Source organism: Hypanus sabinus, chromosome 4 (assembly GCF_030144855.1).
Source record: "Hypanus sabinus isolate sHypSab1 chromosome 4, sHypSab1.hap1, whole genome shotgun sequence".
NCBI lineage: Eukaryota > Metazoa > Chordata > Chondrichthyes > Myliobatiformes > Dasyatidae > Hypanus > Hypanus sabinus.
In genome coordinates, this window is record NC_082709.1 from 53,254,856 (window position 1) to 53,277,777 (window position 22,922).

A 22,922-nucleotide genomic window follows, 5' to 3' on the forward strand; every position below is an offset into this window, starting at 1 on the left:
AGGAATCTGAAAGGAGAGGAGAGTGTGCCACAAGAGCAAGGGGAAGGTGTAGGGCACTCAGGGGGAGGTGATAGGCAGGTGAGAAGAGGCATGAGCCAGAGTGGGGAATAGAAGAAAGTGAAGGAAGAGAGCAATTTATTTTTTTCTTGTTTGGTGGGTAAATATCCAAAAGTGTACAGTTGAGTATATCTCTTCAGGTTCGTGTACCTCCTCCCCAATTTCAGAAATTAAAGGACAGCAGATGTCAGATGATCAGGGTCTTTTTGAAGGATGCCACCATCTTGAGGCCCTGCCTCTTGAAGATGTCCTTGGCAGTGTCCTGTGATGGAGCTTTCTGGGCTTACAACTCTATGCAGCATCTTTCAATCCTGTGCCTTGGAGCCCTCATGCCAGGTGCCATTGCAACCATTTCGAAAGCTCATCTTCTAGATCTGTAGAAATTCACAAAAATCTTTGGTGACATACCAAATCTTCTCAAACCACTAATGAATTGGAGCTGCTGGAGTGCCTTTCTAATTGCACTAATGTGTTGGGACCAAGATAGATCCTCCGAGATGTTGACGCTCAGGACCTTGAATCTGCTCACCTTTTCCACCACTAACACCTGAATGAGGACTAGTGTGTGTTTTCCTGACTTCCCCTTCCAGAAGTTAACAATCAGTTCCTTGATCCTGATGATGCTGAATGTCAGTTTGTTGTTGTGGGACCATTTAACCAGCTGATCTATCATGAAGTCACAGAGTCTTAGAAAAATACAGCATAGAAACAGGCCCTCATCCCATCTAGGCAGAGCCAATCATTTAAACTATGTACTCCCATTGACATACATTGGGACCATAGTACTCCATATCCCTACTTATCTAATCTTCCCTTGATTGTTGAAATTTAGCTTGCTTGTCCCATTTCTTCTGGCAGCTTGTTCCACACACTGATGACACTCTGAGTGAAGAAGTTTTCCCTCATGTTCCCCTTAAAATTTTCACCTTTCACCCTTAACTCATGACCTCTGGTTGTTGTCCCACTCAACCTCAGTGGAAAAAGCTTGTTTTCATTTACTCTATTGATACCCCTCATAATTTTGTATACAGGTGTCCCCTGCTTTATGAATGTTTGCTTTACGCCACTTCGCTTTTACAAAAGACGTACATTAGTAACCTGTTTTCACATTACAGAGACGATTTTCACTTTTACAACAATATTTCCCATATAATTTAATGGTTCTTCACTTTACGCCATTTCAGTTTAAGAAAGGTTTCATAGGAATGCTCTACCTACGTAAAGGGGGGACACCTGTACCTCTATCTAATCTCCTCTCTATCTTTTCCATGCCAAGTAATTAAAACATAATCTATACCATCTTTCCTTATAGCTCAGGTCTTCCAGATATTGAAAAATCCTTGTAAATTTTCTTTGTTCTTTTTCAACCTTAATTATATCTTTCCTGTAGGTTGGTGACCAAAATTGCACACAATACTTCATATCAGGCCTCACAAATATCTTATACAACTTCAACATAATATCCCATCAGTACATTGATATATGAAGATCAATGTGCCAAAAGCTTTCTTTATGACCCTATCTAACTGTGATGCCACTTTCAATGAATTATGGACCTGTATTCCCAGATCCCTTTGTTCTATCACACTCCTCAGCGCCCTACTGTTCACTGCGTAAGGCCTATCCTGGTTGGTCCTGCTGAAGTACAACACCACACACTTGTTTGCATTAAGCTCCATCTACCATTTTTCAGCACATTTTCCATCTGGTTCAGATCCCACTGCCAGCCATGACAGCCTTTCTCACTCTTCACTGTACCCCCAAACTTGGCGACATCAGCAAATTTTTTGATCTAATTAACCACATTATCATCCAGATCATTGATAGAAATGACAAACAATAATGGACCCAGAACTGCTCCCTGTGGCACACCACTAGCCACAGGCCTTTAGTCAGAGAGGCAATCATCTACTGAACTCTTTGACTTCTCACATAAAGCCAATGTCTAATCCAATTTACTACCTCATCTTGAATGAAAAAGGCTGAACATCCTTGATCATTTTCCTATGTGAGACCTTGCTAAAGCCCATGCAGACAATATCTACTGCCTTGTCTTCATAAACTTTCCTGGTAATTTCCTCAGAAAACTTCATAAGGTTAGTTAGATAGTTAGTGTGTTAGATAGTTAGTTAAATTAGATAGATAGCTAGTGTGTGATCTACCACACATGAAGCCATGTTGACTGTCCTTAATCTATCCAAATACTGATATATCTGGTCCCTCAGACGACCTTCTAATGTCAGGTTTATCGGCCTGAAATTTCCTGGTTTATTTTTACAACCTTTCTTGAACAGCGGAACCACATTAGCTACCCTCCAATCCTCTGGCATGACACTTGTCACTAAAGATGATTTGAATATGTCTGCTAGGGCTGCAGGTGGGGCCACAGGGTCTGCAAGAACACCTTGTCACACCCAGCGGATTTATCCACTCTAATTTACCTCCTCCTTTGTAATCCATATAGAGCCCATGAAGTTGATGTTGCATTCCCTCACTTAGATAGAATCTGTGTCCATCTCCTGAGTAAATATCAATGCAAAAGAAATTATTTAAGATCTCCCTATCTCTTTTGGCTCCACACATGGATTACCATTCTGATCTTCCAGAGGACTAATTTTATCCCTTGCAATCCTTTTGATCTTAACATATCTGTAGAATCCCTTAGGATTCCCTTCAACTTGTTGGCTAGAGCAACTTCACGCCTTCTTTTAGTCCTTCTGCTTTAAGTGTTTTTGTGCATTCTTATTCTCCATAAGTACCCCATTGGTTCCACCTGCCTATACCTGCTATGCACCTCCATTTTTTCTTAAACCAGTATTTCAGTATTTAAAGAGCACCTGAATGGAGGTTCAGTGCTCAATCACAAACCCAGCTTTGGTTATTGTCTGGTGTCTTGTTTAATGTTCTTTTTCCACATGAGCTCTGGTGTCAGCATGCAGACCAGAAGCCAGGAACCCTGAACACAGCTTCCATGACCACGGTCAGCAAATCCCAGTCCAAAACAACATCCTGGGTGAAGTGCCTATGCTCAGAGAACTAAATAGCTTCTGTTATCAGGAACATATTGCAGAGAAATCTTTGTAATGGGGTTGATCCTTTATTCAGACACTAATCTATAGTAATACTACAATAATATGAATGCAATATGTGTAGAGGCAGCTGGTAGATATGAAGTAGTACCTTTATTCACCAAAATGAGACACAGCAGGCATTATATTTACAGCCTTTCAGAGGAGAAGGTCTGCTCGACCCAACATTACATGACATTTTATATGTTAAATATTAAAGGACAATTGTATATTTATGATGTATCTACAATACTTCCTTTGAATTACATATATCTTCCACACCTCCTTCTCTTCATCCACACTACAGACACCCAAATGAAAGTTAATTCAGCAATATTTGGTTTTCCAATTAACTGTGGTTCACAGCTCTTTGGAACCCATTGCCCAGCGCTGCATTTTAAGTTTAATTTACAGTTCATATACAGATCTGAACTTTGGTGGCTACAGTTAGATGATGAAGTTAGTAGTTAATGTTTTTCCATATTTGTCCTAACCCCAAAAATGCCCAAGCAGTGGTTTGAGGAACTACTCCACACATTGTGGATCAATGCATGACTACGGTCAGAACTGTCCCACAGACCTGTGATTCAAACTCTGAGGTAAAGTGAACTCAGGACCATAAACATATTAGCTGTTTACTGCACTATTGCTATTGTTGACACTAGGTGGCATGAACAGAATGACAGATTCTGATATCACTTTCTCAGGAACTTCATTGGGGTTTTGCAGCATTTTGTTTGCCTGCCACAGTGTGAATGCTTCAGTTTCTGGGTACTGGATTACTCATAATCCTTGATTACTGTTTATCAGCACATTTGTTAATTTATTTATTAGCAAAGTGGATTCTTGAGAGTGCAATGGGGAATTTATCCCACACAAACTTGGCCGATAGATAAAGAGACCATCGGTTCATGAGCTTCCCACAAAACCATGTTGGACGTGCCCAATGTGTGCACACTGCCCCTGCATCAGTGAACTGGTACTCCCACACACGGCACAGTGGATCACCTCAACGGTCAACGCTGCTCAGAAATACTCAACTGTGGGAGATCGTCATTCTGGTTATAGATCAGATTAACCAAACACTGACATGTTTGCTCCAAGTTTAACCCATTGAAAACGAAAGAGTTAAGGTTAGTGTTACTGGAATGATGCCTGGAAAATTGCAGAAGGGCTAAGAGATGTGCAGCGCACCACAAATTGGAATTGAATGTTATTGAATGCTCTTACGTCAGAACTTTGCAGATGATGGAGCGGAACGATATTGCTTCGGGTATGTGTTCTCTCAGACCTCACCCTTGACGTTGCCTTCCAGTTGGTGACCAGGTAAGCACTGGATTGGTGTTGCCAGGAAATGATCTCAACAGCAATAAACCTATTGAATAGCCACGTGTCACTGGCTCCTGCAAGATCTTGTGTTGGGCTCTGCTGGTATCAAGAAATCAAACTACCAGAGTGGAAGAAAGGACATTGAAACTATAAAACGTGGATTGAATGGAATTTCTGGCATGTTAGGAATGTTAAGAAAATGCAGTTAGGAAATTTGAGATTTCAAAACAATTTTCATTGGAGCAGAAAAGGATTACTTTAATAGGAGGTTAACAGATCAATTCAGAAATTTGTTGTGGTCAAAGGGGAGTATCAGTTTCTAAGAGTGAAGAGAAGGGTGTGGTCCATTGATTTGAACCTGTCACAAAGCAAATGAGAGTGAAGTGAAATCAGACAATATTGGAAAAAAAATACCAGGTCAGGCTATGGAGAAACAGTTGACATTTCAGTTTGATTACCAGTTAATAAGAGCATTACCAACAAGGGATGTCCCTTTAGGACATAAATGAGGAATGTTTCTTCAGGCAGAAGATGGTGAATCTGTGGAATTCATTGCTACAGACAAATACGGAGGCCAAATATTGGGTATATTTAAAGTGAAGTTTGACCGGTTCTTGATTTGTAACAGTGTCAAAGGTTACTGGGTGAAGGCAGGAGAATGCATTTGAGAAGGATAATGAATCAGCCATGATGGAATATGGAGCAGACTTGAGATACCAAATGGCCTAATTTTGCTCCTATGCCTTATGGTCTTATGGGACAGCAACAGCAACTGTCTGTCTCTCTTTCTCCCTCCCTCCCCCTCTCTCCCCTGTCTCTGTCTCTCCCTCTCTCTCCCCCCACTCTCTCTTTCTCCCTCCCTCCCCCTCTCTCTCTGTCTCTGTCTCTGTCCCCCTCCTCTCTCTCTCTCCCTCCCTCTCTCCCCTGTCTCTCCCTCTCTCCCCCCACTCTCCCTCTCTCTCCCCTTTCTCTTTCTCTCCCCCTCTCTCTCTCTGCAGATGCTGCCTGATCCACTGACTTACTCTCACATTTTCTGTTTTTATTTCATATTTCCAGCACCTATGGGAATTTTTGTTTTCATCTTGTGAGAAGTGGGGTGGGGGGGGGGGGCTGGGTTGGAGACTTTCCTTCATGTGGAGCAATTGGAACATTCATTGTATTGCCAGTTCAAAGATCTATATACTTTACAGTAAAGGTATAAAAGCAATAAAGAAAGATAAATAATTCTGATAATGGTTAAACCAGGCTGTAGTGTGTTAGCCTGTCAGCTCTTGCTCTACCTTCATCACTTTTTATACTATGTCCTCTCTTTATTTCCAGCCCAGATGAAGAGACTTAAACTGAAATCTTGTCTATCCATTTCCCACCATAGATGCTGTGTGGTAGTCCAGAATTCTACCATCCACAGTCTCTTGTGCCTTCAAAATTAGAACACAGTACATCAGAGAGCAGTACCAGCATTTTGGCCCACAATGTTGTGTTGAGCATCTAATATACTGTAAGATCAATCTAACCCTTCTCTTTATTTTCTATCCTCTATTTTTCAATCATCAATGTGCTTTTATAAGTGTTGCTTAAATATCCCTGATGTAACTGCCTCTACCACCATCCCTGGCAGGCCTTTCCATGGAGCCATCACTTACTTTATTAAAAAAAACTTTCTTCTTACACATTCATCGCCTTAAATCTATGTCCACTCATTTTTTGCCATTTCCATCCTGGGAAAAATGTTTGTGGCTACCCACTCGATCAATACCTCTTATCATGTATATCACTTCATGTCTGATCCTCCTTCAATCCATAGAGAAAAGAGGAACAGGGCTTGCTTTTGCTGTTGCTGTTTTTTGCTTGTTGTATTCTGTATTGTTCTGCTGAGTGCTGAGGGCCTGCTAAGCTGACGCTGGAATGTGTGGCCACACGGTGGGCTGCCCCCAGCAGAGCCTCAGGTGTGTTGGTTGTTCATGTAAGACGTATCTCATTATACAAACTTTGTATGTTTCAATATACATGTGCCAAATTAACTCAAATCTATTTGAAATCTATCTGAATCCAGATTGACTCAACTAATACTGAAACCAATATTTGAAGGATAGTCTGATCAGGGACTTATATCACTGCAAAATTACCTCTTGACTCTTGAGCACAATTCCCCCAGACACTAATTACCTTCCTAACAAACTGATCAACTTTCATGGCATCTTAGAGGAAATCTACGGACATAGCATCAGGATACCTCTTCTTCCAACACTGTTAAGATTCCTGCCATTAACTCCTCATTTGCCTTCAAATTTGACTTTCCAAAGTCAAATATTTCACAATCAAGTTGAAGATGCTAACTGATGAGAGATATTCCTGGAGCAGTCATGACACAAACTCTCCCAACTGCCCACAAAACTCCTTTACCTCTAATAATGTCATCAATATCACTGTACATAGAAATGTTGATAGAACATGGAAAAATACAAGATTTCTCTCAACATATTTTGGATTTATCACTCAGATATTCTTGCAGCAGTGTGCTGGTAATTCCAACACATTCTTGGACCACTGGTGGTAAATCATCACGGAATTTAGTATAAATGCACAGTGATTTTGTACAAGTTTGAGATGATTGTGTCTTCGCCTCTGAAAATTTATTATTTCATATTCCAAGGAATAAAACATGATCTCACTCAATGCTTCGCCAAATCTAAACACGATGACGATACCGGGAGGAAGCTCTGCCCATAAGTGGAGCCCACCCGTCATCTGGTTCCGGTGCCCACGATCAGCGAGCTGAGCAAACACGAGTCAGTGTTTGAATGTGGTGGGGGTGCAGGATATAAAGACTGAGGGTAGCCTGGTGAATGTAGAACGAGAGAGAGGAGAGAGAGAGAGAGAGAGAGAGAGAGAGAGAGAGAGAGAGAGAGAGAGAGAAGTACTTCTTCACTGTGAGAAACTAGCTGATTCCACGTGAACCAGAATGAAAATTTTCCTGCTTGTCATCACTGCTGTGCAGATTCTCTACTGCTCAGGTAAGTACTGGGGAGAACGGAAAACTAGAGAACAGAATGTTGTTGGTACTGAAGTTGTTGGTTCAGTCAGCAACATTTCACCCAGGTGTGAGAAGAATTCACAGAGTTTTTTTGGGATACCTTGTATGACTTCTGCTCTCTCTCTGCAGGAATGCCAAGCACCAAGGAAGCTCTGAGAGCCTCAGTTATAAAGCTGAATGAAATCACCGAGATCACCAACCTCTGTGGTATCTCCAGGAGAGGCGTGACAAATGTAAGTGTGCCTTTGGCTAATTGTGTTTCACAAACTATGGACATGTCTGAGTGCAGGGTAATTGTTTACTTAAACCTACCTTAAGAGTAGTTTAACAGCAAAAAACAAATCAAATATGACGTTTTGTAATAGGGAGAATAAATTGTAACATTATGGGGATTTGATGAGAAGGAGAGAGGGATTGATGGGATTTTTCAGCTGGGAGCCAGTATAAACCTGAAGGGCTGAGTGGCCATGAACTGCATATATCTTATTGTGAGGTGCATTTTAAGATAAGATAGAATCTAGGCATTCAACAGGAGCTGAATTTCATATTATCTACAGAGTTCAGCAATTTAGTACTCAATCAGTGTTTGAGTTGTGGAACTTTGATTGGACCAAAGTTTCAGAATTAAGGTTGGAAGTTCTGCCAGTCTTTGATTTGCAAGTCACTGAAAATTTTCCCAAATTTGTTAGTTAATTTCCTTCAGTAATTATGGATTCATGCAAACTTAGCATCCCTAACATGATAGTTTAAGTGACAGTTTTACCATTGGGCAAAGTAATTCTCTTGTCCATTTTGGTTGATTACTCAGACACGACCAATGTAACCATCAGCTGGAAATAGAGCCTCCATAACTCTGAGTTTTCTCAGTTCAGTGGAAGAATACCAGATGCAACAATTCACCAATGATCTCATTTCCTTCCTTCAGACATACCGTACGGGTAAACTGTCCTACAGCGTGGATTTAACGTTCTCTGTGATAGAGACTGTCTGCTCCAAGAATTCTGGACAGGAATTTGATGATCCCAGTTGCTCTTTCCACCCTAAAAACATTGCGGTGAGTCCAGAGTTATATTAGATCTTGCAAGTCCGTGTATGTTCTAACATCAAAATACAGGCTTTAATTAAAGCCTATTTCATAGAAATGACTATCGGTACGTAATTATATCAAAGGAAAGGCTAAGAATTGGGTTAGTTGCTAATCATGTTGATTTATTGTCTTGTTTGGAATCATGAATAATTTCCATTCATTATGCTTCATTCCAACAGGAGAAAGGGTTTTGCAAAAGCCATGTGGAATTTTTTGCTGATGAGGTAGCTGACGTTGATGTGGAGTGTGATGGTCTGAAGACAGTTGACAGTGAGAGTGACTCCACAGAATCCAGTGAAAACAGTATTGAGGTAACTGCATTCATACAATTCAGCGCAACTGAATTTCTAACAGAAGATCCTTTACTGAACATTTCATTGTTTATGTATGCTGAAGATCTAAAAATAAATGTCTTTATCTTACAGGCGCAAAGCAAATCAAAAGAAACATCACTTGAGGAAACCTTAAATGTGAGTATTAATCAGTAATTTATCAGATTTTTTTCTTGTTGATCTCAATTGTTCATGATGAAATGATTATAATTCTTAGCAATGAAATTTTACATTCTCCATTAGGAATTGTGACAGCATGTTATGGTAGTCATGGGAGATTTTAACATGCAGGTCGATTGGGAAAATCAGGTTGGTAATGGATCTCAGGAGAGTGAGTTTGTTGAATGCCTAAAAGATAGCTTTTTAGAGCATTTTCTTGTTGAGCTTTCTAGGGGATCAGCAATACTGGATTGGGTGTTATGTAAAGAACCAGAGGCGATTTGGGAGCTTAAAGTAGAAGAACCCTTAGGAATCGGTGATCACAATGTGATTGTGTTCAACTTGAAATTTGATCATGGGAAAGTAAAGACTGATGTAGCAGTATTTCAGTGGAGTAAGGGAAATTACAGTGGTGTGAGAGAGGAGTTGGCCAAAGTAAATTGGAAAGAGCTGCTGTCAGAGATCTCAGTAGAATTGCAGTGGTGTGCGTTTCTGGGGAAAATGAGGAAGGTGCAAGACATGTGTATTCCAAAAATGAAGAAATACTCAAAAGGTAAAATAGTACAACTGTGGCTGACATGGGAAGTCAAAACTATTGTAAAAACAAATGAATGGGCATATAACAAAGCAAAAATTAGTCGGAAGATAGAGGATTGGGAAATTTTTAAAAATCTACAGAGAACAACTTGAAAATCATTGGAAGGGAACAGATGAAATATGAAAGCAAGCTAGCAAATAATATCAAAGTAGATAGTAAAAGATTTCTCAAGTTAAAAATAAAGGAGAAATGTGACTGGATATAGGATCACTAGAAAATGAGGCAGGAGAAATAATAACGGGGGACAAGGAGATGGCTGCTGAACTAAATGAGTATTTTGTATCAGTCTTCATTGTGGAAAACACTAGCTGTGTGCCTGATGTTCTAGTGTGTGAAGGAAGAGAAGTGGGTGCAGTTACTATTACAAGGGAGAAGATGCTCAAAAAGTTGGAAAACCTAAAGACATATAAATAACCCGGACCAGATGAACGGCATCCTGAGGTCTGAAAGAGGTAGCGTTAGAGATTGTGGTGACATTAGAAATGATCTTTCAAAAATCATTGGACTCTGGCATGGTGCCAGTGGACTGGAAAATTTCAAATGTCCCTTCACTCTTTAAGAAAGGAGGAATGCAGCAGAAAAGAAATTATAGACCAGTTAGCCTGACCTCAGTGGTTGGGAAGATGTTAGTTAGTTGGTAAGGATGAGATGATGGAGTACTTGGTAACACAGGACAAGATAATACAAAGTCAGCATGGTTTCCTTCAGGGAAAATCCTGCCTGATGAACCTGTTGGAATTTTTTGAAGAGATTACAGGTAGGATAGATAAAGGGAATTTTGTATATTTGGACTTTCAGAAGGCCTTTGACAAGGTGCCACACATGAGGCTGCTTACCAAGTTAAGAGCCCATGTTACTACAGGGAAGTTATTAACACGGTTAGAGCATTGGCTGATTAGTAGGAGGCAGCAAGTGGGAATAAAAGGATCCTTTTCTGGTTGGCTGCCAGGGGTGTTCTGCAGGGGTTGGTGTTGGGACTAGATCTTTTTATGCTGTATATAAATGATTTAGATGATGAAATATTTGGCTTTGATGGTGAAATTGTGGAATTTATTGCCACTTGCAGCTGTGGAGGCCAGGTCGTTGGGTGTACTTAAGGCAGAAATTGATAGGTTCTTGATTGGATGTGGCATCAAAGGTTACGGGGAGAAGGCTGGGAACTGGGGTTGAGGAGATAGAAAAAAGGATCAGGCTTGATTGAATGGCAGAGCAGACTCGATAGGCTAGAAGGCCTAATCCTGTTCCTATGTCTTATGATCTTACAGTCTATGGTCTTATCCCAGTCTGATGTGTAGGGAGGGGGTCCTAATATTAGATTTCAGTGTGTGATGAGTTTGTTCTCTGCTGGAGATGAACTGAACATCAGCAGAACAGGACTACAGGAGAAGTGTCTGTCAGACTCTCATCACTGAGATTCACCAAGAACCAATCCTTCCATGGATTCAATAAAATAAACGGTAATGATGCCTGTTTCACCTATTGTCAGAATATCCATTCAATCTGCTGCTGACATTTTTTTGAATATCAGTGTAGTGTAGAGAGAATTTTTACTGAAGCTTCTACAAACTAATGCTAGTTCATGTGATTATCATTCAGAAATGTCAGGATTAATAGCTCCATCCATAATTTGGCATTCTGGTCTATTATTTGATGATAATGCTTTAGATTTACTAAATATATCTTGCACTAATGCTATAAATGTACATTTTTATACAGGCAAAAAGCAAATCAGAAGAAACTTCACTGGAATTATTAGCAAATGTAAGTCTAATTTGGGAGTTGATATCTTCAGTTTCTCAATAAGTTGTGATACCTAGATTGATTTGTCAGAATAGAGTCTAGGGATCTTAATTCATTCTTGGCCTGTTCCAAACAGTGGGGGTGAGAAGACAGAGAGAATATTGAATATTAGTTAGTGCCCACCTCAAACCATTTTCTTATAGTAAAACTGTAAACCTTGATTCCCTTAATATCCTACAATCCACCAATCCCTATTTTGAATGAACTTGCAACTGAGCCTCCACAGCTCTCTGGGGGTAGCAAATTCCAAAGATTCACCATCTGAGTTTCACCTCATTCCATGTTGGCCAAGCTATTATTTTGAGACTGTAAGCCAAGCTGTCAACTCCTTAGACAGGTGAAAACCCTTCCCCTGATATCCAATCAAATCCTCTCATAATTTTGCTTATGGTTAGGCAATCATTTGTCCTATCTGTAATGAATAGTCTATCATAATTAATCTCTCCTCATGCGACAGATCCACGTTAATGGGCACTATACTAGTATAACTTTGCAATATCCTCTGTCTCAAGCATATCAGATAAGCAACCAAAATTTCACAATCCTCACAGGGCTCGATACAATTGTAGTATTCTTCTTTCCAAGTCCTCTTGCTATAAAAATAACCTGCTTTCCTAATGGCCTGCTGCATTTGCTGCTGAAATGCCCAGAGTGAACAAAGTCTCCATTATATTTCAATATTTAATACTTGAGCAAACTGGGGATTTTTCAGTTTATATATTATCAAAGTTCTTCACTGTCCTGTAGTAAACATTAAAATATTATTTCCGTACAGGAAAAAGACAAATCAAAAGAGACATCTCTTGAAAACTCAGCTGATGTGAGTATAACTGGAAAAAAATTCAGATGAACTTTTTGATCTTGTCATTAAGTAAACACGTTAAACATATTCGATTCGACTTTGTCAGAATAGAAGGAGAGAGGGCAATTTAGACCATAAGATACAAGACAAATAAGCAGAATTAGGCCATTTTGCCCAAAAATCTGCTCCACTAACTTTAGGTCAGTGCATTGAGAAAGGGATTATGTTATTTGATTTCTGTTAGGAAGTTTGACTGAGGGGCTCCAATACAGAGAATGAGTTTGCTTCCCCTCAAGGATAAAGTGAGCTGGAAATCAACAGGATTGGGTACTAGGTGTGAGGGCAAAGTCTCTAACACTCACCAATTACAGAGTTGAAGTGATGGTGCAGAACAGCTTCAATACACCAATGCGATTAATTGTGTGAGAGTGACATTTTCCCCAATTTATATGCAGACACCCCACACCTCACTTTATTTAGGCTACATTGATCATTATATGGAATGTAATTGTTCTGGCAGGGACTTCTCCAGTGCGATAATAAATTAAAAATCGTGATATTCCTAGTTTTGTTCAAAGGTTACCCCACAAACTTTCATAACTTAACATGCTAAGCATATAAATATTGATCTTTTCATGCAGGTCAAGAGCAAGTCAAAAGAGACATCAGTCGAGGAGTCTTCTAATGTAAGTCTAATCTTGGAATTTCTATCTATTAATTTTTAAACATAATGTACAGATAAAACCTAATTTGGGCAAACATAATTAAATGACTACCTAGATCAGGAAGAGGATGGCATATTAATGCACAGATTCTCTGTGGATGCCCTGAGGATGCCCATCATTAGCCTGAGTGTGAGTTTGTTCTTCACTAAATTTTGAAATAGAATTTGAAAAGTCTATTGGGGACAATCATGGTCTGTGGATTGATATTTCTGGTAGTTTCATGAAAGGAGGATCCATTGCATTTCTCTCATTTAACTGAGTTTAACTATGAGCTCAGGGTCTAGAAGTGTATGGCATTGATGTCAACACTGAGACCTTCGTTCATTGGGTTGAACAGGGACCAACTTGAGTCCCAGCTGTCTATATGTTATGCAAGGCAATACTAAATCAGGGCATATCACTTAAAAATCTTTCTTATCTATGGAACTGTCCAAATGCATTTTAAATGTCACATTTCAACCTGTCTCTACCAATTCTATTGGCTGTTCCTTCCATAAGTTGTAAAGTTTTTGATATGGATCTATCACTGATGTGAAAATCTGATTTTATCTCATAAAACAGATGAAAAGCAAATCAATGGAATTATCACTGGAGGAACCTTCAAACGTAAGTATAAACTGAAGCTTTGTGACTGATGTGATCATCATTAAAACTAATGACAAAATATTGATGTCAGAGTGAGCTCAGTCCAGCTGAAAATTACAAACCTGTTCATCTTTCTATTCCAGGAACAAAATGAGGACTCGAGAGCCCAGCACTGACCATGAATGGAACTCCACAGAGTCTGAACTCAACGTGAACACAAGAAGACCTCATTCAGAATTTACAAGATGTTAACAATTGTACTGGACTCATCCTGTCTGAGACTGAGGAGCCTGGAGCTCCTGACTGTACGTTTTGTTGTAAATGGGAGATTCGATTGTTTGTAAATGTTCTGTTGTTTGTATATTATTGTTTAATGTATTGTGGATCAAAATAAATTAATAAATACAATATGGTATATTCACGGAACTGCTTCTGGAAGTTGTTTTGTTTGTCACTGACCTACAGGAGTTCATCCAGTTATTATGCTCAGGTTCACCTGTCCCTTGCCGATAGTGTATCTGCTTTGTCTGGTGGGACCTCCAGATGTGGGGCCACTTGCTGGTGCAGATACTTTGTCTGGTGAGACCTCCTGATGTGGGGCCACCTGCTGGTGCAGATGCTTTGTCTGGTGGGACCTCCTGATGTGGGGCCACCTGCTGGTGCAGATACTTTGTCTGGTGAGACCTCCTGATGTGGGGCCACCTGCTGGTGCAGATGCTTTGTCTGGTGGGACCTCCTGATGTGGGGCCACCTGCTGGTGCAGATACTTTGTCTGGTGAGACCTCCTGATGTGGAGCCACCTGGTGATGTATCTCCTTTTTCTGTTGGAATCTCCTGTTACATTATCTAATTTGCTGCCTTAAGATCAGCATCAAGCATTGAATGATTTGCAGCCAGTTTAAAGTCCCTGGATTGTTCAATCCTACCTTTTAAATTTTGTTAAAATCTCCCAATGGGAATGTTTTGAAGGAATGAGACTTTGGGGCCCAGGAGACATTTTATACATAATTAGGAATGAGGTATCAGTGAAACGAACATCTGCCTCATTGCAGCAGCTCTTTTATAAACACAAGAAATTCTGCAAGTGCTGGAAATCGAAGCAACACACACAAAATGCTGAAAGAACTCAGCAGGTTAGGCAGCTTCTATGGAAATCAATAAACGGTTGAAGTTCCTGGCCAAGGTCCTTTATCTGGGCTGGAAAGGAAGTGGGTAGATGTTGGAATAAAAAAGGTGGGGAGTGGGGAAGGAGCTGACAGGTGAAGGCAGGTGGGTTGTAATGGGAAGGTCTGCAGAGGAAGGAATCTGATAGGAGAGGAGAGTGGACCACAGGAGCAAGGGAAGGCAGAGGGGACCCAGGGTTGGGGGGAGGGTGGGGTTCCTGTGATGGGTCTACAACTCTCTGCAGTCTTTTTCAATCCTGTGCCTTGGAGCCTTCATACCAGCTGCCAATGTAACCATTTAGAAAGCTCGTCACTCTACATCTGTAGAAATTCACAAGAATCTTTGGTGACATACCAAATCTTCTCAAACTACGAATGAAGTAGAGCTACTGGGATGTGCCTTCTTTGTAGTTGCATCAAATTATTGGGACCAAGATAGATTCTCTGAGATGTTGACACTCAGGAAATTGAAACTGCTCACCTTTTCCACCACTGACACCCAAATGAACACTGGTATGCATTTTCCTGACTTCCCCTTCCTGAAGTTAATCATTTCCTTGATCTTGTTGACTCTGAATGAGACTTTAATGTTGGGGCACCATTTAATGATCTGATCTATCACAGAGTCATAGAGTTATAGAAAAGTACAGCACAGAAATGGTTCCCTCCAGACTGAACCATTTAAACTGCCTACTCCCAGCGAACTGCATTGAGATCATGGTCATCCATACCCCTACCTGTCCAAACTTCTCTTGAGTTTGGATGCCCCATTTGTGCTGGCAGCTTGTTCCACACTCTCACGGATCTCTGAATGAAAAGATTCCCTATCTATACCCCTCATAATTTTGTACACCACTGTCAGATCTCCTCTCAACCTTCTACATGCCAAGGAATAAAATCCTAATGTAGTCAATCTTTCCTTATAGTACAGGTACTCCAGATCTGGCAATGTCCTTGTAAATTTTCTCTGTACTCTTTTAACCTTACTGATATCTTTCTGGTAGGTAGATAACCAAAACTGTGCACAATACTCCAAATAAGGCCTCACCAATACCTTGCACGTCTTCAATATAACATCAATACTTTGAGAGGCAAACATCTACTACCATTTTCTGGCTCTTGCTCAAAGCAATATCTAATACAATTTACTATGTCATCTTGAATGCTGAGAGACTGAAACCTCTCATGTTGGACCTTGTCAAAGGCCTTACTAAAGTTCATGTATATGACATTCAGTGCCTTGCCTTCTTGAACTTTCCTGCTAACTTCCTTGGAAAATTCCATAAGATTGGTTAGACATGATTCCGCACACACAAAGCAATGTCTATGTCCATCCAAACACTTATATATCTGGTCCCTCAGAATCAGAATCAGGTTAATTATTGCTGATACACATCATGAAATCTGTTGATTTGAGGCGGTAGTACAGATCAACACATAAAAAATAACAACAATTGTAATTGGAAATATTAAAAAAACAAGAAATGTAAAAAGAGAGCAAAACGTGGGGCAGTGTTTATGGGTTCATGATTCATTCTGAAATCTGATGGCTGAGAGAATGAATCTATAGATGACATCCAGTTGAAGCATTGCCTTTCAATATGTCCTTGATGGTGAGGAGGCTAGTGCCCATGAAGGAGATGTAGATGGTGATGCAACCAGGCAGGATGCGTTTGATGGTACATCTGTAGAAATTTGTAAGAGTATTTGGTGACATGCCAAATCTCCTCAAACTGTATGAAATATAGTTCTTGTTGTCCCTTCTTCATAATTGCATCAATATGCTAGGTGCAGGATAGATCTTCAGAGATGCTGACAACCCAGAGCTAGAAGCTGCTCTCCCTTTACACCGCTGGCCACTCGATGAGGACTAGTATGTGTTCTCCCAATGGCCCCTTCCTGAAATCCACAATAAATTCTTTGGTCTTTCTGATATTAAGTGCAATGTTGTTCTTGTGGCACCACTCAACTAGCTGATGTCTCACGGCTGTATGCCTCTTCATCATCATCCGAGATTCTGCCAACAACAGTTGTGTCATTGCTGAATTGAGAGATGGCATTCTGGTGTTCCTCCAGATTCAATCCACCTTATATAATGCATAGAATGTAAATTGCTCATACTTGGTTTTCTCTGCAAATGCCAATCACCAAACCTTTCTTGGGATGCCATCCTTCTTAGAAAGCAGGGTCAGCACTATCACATACAGCTACAGGAAAGTGGTTTGAGAAAACCAGGTCAGTACTGAGCCTCAAGAGAGAGAATATGCAGAATGTCTAAGGGATGGTGTTTTGGATTAGCTTGTTGTTGAGCACAGGAGGGGATAGGCTGTGCTGGATTGGGTGTTGTGCAATGATCTGGAGGTTGTTACATATTCAGGCAACAATAAATATATGAGTTAAGCAAGGGTTTTTATAACAAACAACACATTTATTAAACACTGAAAACAAACCCCCCCCCAAAAGTAAACAAACACTAACGTAACTGGAAATCAGCTGCTGTGCGGCAGCTTAAACAGTTCTTAAAGCGATGCAGCTCAAACAGTTCTTAAAGCGATGTTGCAAACACAGTTCTTTAAAGTAGTATTGCCAAAAGTTCTAAATGCTCACAGTCCATTTAAAGGAGAGACTTTTTAAGACTAGTTAAATTCTCTTTCACGTCGCTTTGCTTCGATCCCCGACGTCGAACTTCCCACGAAGAATTTACGAAATTAAACGAAATGGCTTAAAGGCACTGACATTTCCTTTATCACACTGTCCTCAATCTTCTGCTATCCTGCAGAGTTTAACACGAGAACAGTCAATGAATTCCTTCCAAATAAGGATTAAACAAGGTCGAACCCGTTTCACCATCGTAAATCGACTCTCCTCGATCATTAACTCCCGAACTCCGATCTTCACTCTCCACTGATTTCTCAACTAGCAGTATTGTAAAGAAACTGCTGGCAATGACCTTTTAAACTTCAGGCATTAGATAAAACTTCATCTTTCAACTAAACTGTGTCATCACATTAAATCACGCAGTGGCATGAAGTCAACTTGGCAAATCCAGCCACGAACTGCCCCTCCTCACGGGGTGGGGTCTTCCTTTTATAACCTGAAAAAAAACCTGTCACATGATCTTTACTGGCGGGAAAATGACGTCTTTCCACCATCACAAGACCATTACCTCAAGTCCAATATAGCTTCCACCCCAGTCACATGACAAGGGTACCACTGTCATGTGTCACGAGTACATAACAAGGTGGAAAGAGAGCTTAAGGTTAAGGAACCCTTAGGGAACAGTGATCATAATATGATACAGTTCACATTGCAATTTGAGAGGGAAAAAATAAAATCTAATGTGTCGGTGTTTCAGTGGAATACAGGAAATTACAACGGCATGAGAGGGGAACTGGCTGAAATTGACAGGAAAGGGAAATTTGCAGGAAGGACAGCACTGCAGCAATGGCTGGAGTTTCTGCAAAAAATGAGGGAAGTGCAAGACAGATATATTCCAAATAAGAAGAAATTTTCAAAGGGAAGAAGGACATTACCATTGCTGACAAGTGAAGTCAGAGGCAAAGTAAAAGTAAAAGAGAGGACATACAAGGAAGCCAAAGCTAGTGGGAAGATAGAGGAATGGGGAGCTTTTAAAAACTTGTAGAAGGAAATTAAGAACGTCATTTAGAAGGAAAAGATGAATTATGAAAGGAGGCTGGTGACTAATATCAAAGAAGATACTAAAAGCTTTTTTAAGTATATAAAGGGTAAAAAAGAGTCAAAGGTAGATATAGGACCAATACAAAATGACACTGGAGATAGTGTAATGAGAGATGGCAGAGGAAATGAATGCGTATTTTGCATCAGTCTTCACAGTGGAAGATGTCTGCAGTATATCGGACATTCAAGAGTGTCAGGGAAGTGAAGTTTATGCAGTGAAAATTGTGACCAAGAAGGTGCACAAGAAGTTTACTGGTCTGAGGGTGGATAAATCTCCTAGACCTGATGGAATACACCCTTAGGTTCTGAAGGAAGTAGCTGGAGAGATTGTGGAGGCATTAACAATGATCTTTCAAGAATTGATAGATTCTGGCATTGTACTGGATGACTGGAAAATTGCAAATGTTACTCCACTTTTTAAGAAGGGTGGGAGGCAGCAGAAAGGAAACAATAGACCTGTTAGCCTGAAATAAGTGGTTGGGAAGTTGCTGGAATCAATTGTTAGAGATGATATTATGGAGAACCTGGAGGCACATGACAAGATAGGGCCAAAGCCAGCATGGTTTCCTGAAAGGAAAATTCTGCCTGACAAACCTACTGCAATTCTTTGAGGAAATTATAAGCAGAGTAGACAAAAGAGATGCAGCAGACGTGGTGTACTTGGATTTTCAGAAGGTCGTTGACCAGATGCCACACATGAGGCTGCTTAGCAAGGTAAGAACCTATGGAATTACAGGGAAGTTACTAGAGTGGGTGGAGCATTGGCTGGTCGGCAGAAAACATTGATTGGGAATAAAGGGATCCTATTCTGGCTGGCTGCTGGTTACCAGTGGAGTTCCACAGGGGTCGTTGTTGGGACCACTGCTTTTTACGATGTATGTCAATGATTTGGGCCAAGGTATTGATGGATTTGTGGCTAAATATGTTGATGATACAAAGATAGGTGGAGGAGTGGGTAGTGTTGAGGAAACAGAGAGCCTGCAGAGAGACTAAGATAGTTTAGGGGAATGGGCAAAGAAATTGCAAATGAAATACAATGTTGGAAAGCGTATGGTCATGCACTTTGATGGAAGAAATAAATGGGCAGACTGTTATTTAGATGGGGAAAGAATTCAAAATGCAGAGATCCAAGGAGACTTGGGAGTCCTTGTGCAAGATACACTAAAGGTTAACCTCCAGGTTGAGTCAGTTGTGAAGAAGGGGAATGCAATGTTGGCTTTCATTTCTAGAGGTATAGAATATAAGAGCAGGAATGTGATGTTGAGGCTCTATGAGGCACTCGTGAGACCACACGGAGTATTGTGTGCAGTTTTGGGCTCCTTATTTTAGAAAGAATATACTGACATTAGAGAAGGTTCAGAGAAGATTCACGACAATGATTCCAGGAATAAAAAGTTTATCATATAAGGAATGTCTGTCAGCTCTTGGACTGTATTCTCTGGAGTTCAGGAGAATGAGGAGTGATGTCATAGAAACATTCCGAATGTTAAAAGGCCTGAACAGATTAGACACGGCAAATTTATTTCCCATGGTAGGGGATTCTAGGACAAGAGGGCACAACTTCAGGATTGAAGGATGTCCTTTTAGAACTGATATGCAGAGAAATTACTTTAGTCAGAGTTTGATAAATCTGTGGAATTTGTTGCTACAAGCGGCTGTGGAGATCAAGTCCTTGGTTGTATTTAAGGCAGAGATAGATAGGTTCTTAAATAGCCAGGGCACTAAAGGGTATGGGGTGAAAGCAGGGGAGTGGGGATGACTAGAAGAATTGGATCAGCACATGATTGAATGGCAGAGCAGACTCGATGGACCAAAGGGCCTACTTCTGCTCCTATACCTTATGGTCCTATGGCATTATTATTGACTGAAACGTTGTTTCAATGAGCAACATGAAGATGAAACACCAGCTACAACTAATGAATCTTGGCATGAAAAGGGTTAACTTAAATGTACTGCCCTGTAAAAACTGGGGATAAATAGACTCCTTACAAGATAACTCAATTCAGATTTTCCTACTTTAAAAACATTAACCCTAACCCACCTGGACAAAAAAGACACATACGTTCGAATGCTGTTCATAGACTTCAGTTCAGCATTCAACACAATCATTCCTCAGAAACTGATTGGAAAGCTGAGCCTACTGGGCCTGAACACCTCCCTATGCAACCGGATCCTAGACTTCCTGACTGGGAGACCTCAGTCAGTCTGGATCAGAGGCAGCATCTCCAACATCATCACATGGGGGCCCCCCAGGGCTGTGTGCTCAGTCCACTGCTGTTCACTCTGCTGACCCACGACTGTGCTGCAACACACAGCTGGAACCACATCATCAAGTTTGTCGATGACATGACCGTGGTGGGTCTCATCAGCAAGAACGACGAGTCAGCTTACAGAGAGGAGGTGCAGCAGCTAACGGACTGGTGCAAAGCCAACAACCTGTCTCTGAATGTGAACAAAACAAAAGAGATGGTTGTTGACTTCAGGAGGGCACGGAGCGACCACTCCCCGCTGAACATCGACGGCTCCTCGGTAGAGATCGTTAAGAGCACTGAATTACTTGGTGTTCACCTGACAGAAAATGTCACCTGGTCCCTCAACACCAGCTCCATAGCAAAGAAAGCCTGGCAGCATCTCTACTTTCTGCGAAGGCTGACGAAAGTCCATCTCCCACCCCCCATCCTCATCTCATTCTACAGAGGTTGTATTGAGAGCATCCTGAGCAGCTGCAACACTGCCTGGTTAGGAAATTACACCATCTCGGATCGCAAGACCCTGCAGCAGATAGTGAGGTCAGCTGAGAAAATCGTCAGGATCTCTCTTCCCGCCATTACAGACATTTACACTACACGCTACATCTGCAAAGCAAACAGCATTAGGAAGGACCCCACACACCCCTCATACAAACTCTTCTCCCTCCTGCCATCTGGGAAGAGGCATCAGAGCATTCCGGCTCTCATGACCAGTTTCTTCCCCCAAGCTATCAGACTCCTCAATACCCAGAGAATGGACTGACACCAACTTATTCCCCTCCACTGTGCCTATTGTCTTGTCTATTATTTATTGTAATGCCTGCACTGTTTTGTGCACCTTATGCAGTCCTGGCTAGGTCTGTAGTCTAGTGTAGTTTCTTTTTCTCTGTTGTTTTCATGTAGTTCAGTGCAGTTTTTGTACTGTTTCATGTAACACCATGGTCCCGAGAAACGTTGTCTCATTTTCACTGTGTACTGCACCAGCAGTTATGGTTGAAGTGACAATAAAAAGTGTCTTTACTTATTTTGCAAGTCCTTATGATGAAAAGATGAGAGCCTAGTTCTGTTCATAATAGGACTGATACTTTCATGTAAATGCTGACACAGGTTTTCCAGGCAGGTGCTGACTTGTTTTCTTTTCCTGAGCTGTTTACCTGCACTAATTAATTTTCTGTTTTCTCTTTCACTCTCCCCTTCCCCTCCTACATGAACTCTGAGGTCAGCATACAGCCCAGGAGCCAGGAACCCTGACCACTGTCAACAACCCCCAGTTCAAAAACAAAACCCTGGTGAATAACCCATGCTCAGAGTACTAAACAGCTTCTGTCGTCAAGAACAAATTGCAGTGAAATACTTGTAATGGGTTGATCCTTTATTCAGACACTAATCTGTAGTAATACTACAGTAATATGAACTCAATGTGTGCAGAGGCAGCTGGTAGATATGAAGTAGTGTCTTTATTTGACAAAATGAAACACAGAGGGCATCATATTGGTACCCTTTCAGAGCAAGAGACCTACTCGACCCAACATTACATGACATTTTATATGCTAAAGATCAAAGGACAATTCTATATTTATGATGTATCTGCAATACTTCCTTTGAATTACATATATCTTTCACACATCCTTCTTTGTACCCACACTACAGACACCCAAATGAATGTTAAATCAGCATTGTCTGGTTTTTCAATTAGTTGCAGTTCACAGCTCTTTGGAACCCATTGGTCACAGCTGAATTTTAAGTTTAACCTACAGTCCATATTCAGATCTGGAGCTTGGTGGAAGCAGTTAGTAGCTGAAGTTAATAGTTAATATTGCACCATAAAGAGGTTTGAGCAAATGCTCCACACATTGAAGATCAATGTATGACCATGGTCAAAACTGTCCCAAGAACCTGTGATTCAAATCTATGAGCTTTAATACTGGGGTAAATGTAAACACAGGGCCAGCAACACATTCGGTGTTTACTGCACTATTGCTATTGTTGAGACTAGATGACTGGAACAGAATGATACATTCTAATATCCCTTTCTCAGAGACAGCACTGGGGCTTTGCAGCATCTTGTTGCCTGTTGCAGTGTGAATCCTTCAGTTTCTGGGTGTTGGATTACTCATAATCCTTGATTACTGTTTATCTGCATGTTTGTTAATTTAGTTATCAGCAAACTGGATTCTTGGGAGTGCAATGGGGAATTTATCCCACACAAACTTGGCCGGTAGATAAAGAGACCAT

The 22,922-nt window shown here is 40.8% G+C and overlaps 1 protein-coding gene across 1 annotated transcript; it reads left to right on the forward strand.

Annotated features, from left to right (window-relative positions):
- Positions 1-7,416: 7,416 nt before the first annotated feature.
- LOC132392263 (uncharacterized) lies at positions 7,417-13,752 on the forward strand. Its single transcript, XM_059966094.1, has 9 exons — positions 7,417-7,468; positions 7,618-7,721; positions 8,414-8,542; positions 8,755-8,886; positions 9,001-9,045; positions 11,381-11,425; positions 12,240-12,284; positions 12,908-12,952; positions 13,720-13,752. Exons 1-9 carry the CDS (start codon positions 7,417-7,419, stop codon positions 13,750-13,752), a joined length of 630 nt encoding a protein of 209 aa, XP_059822077.1.
- Positions 13,753-22,922: the final 9,170 nt, after the last annotated feature.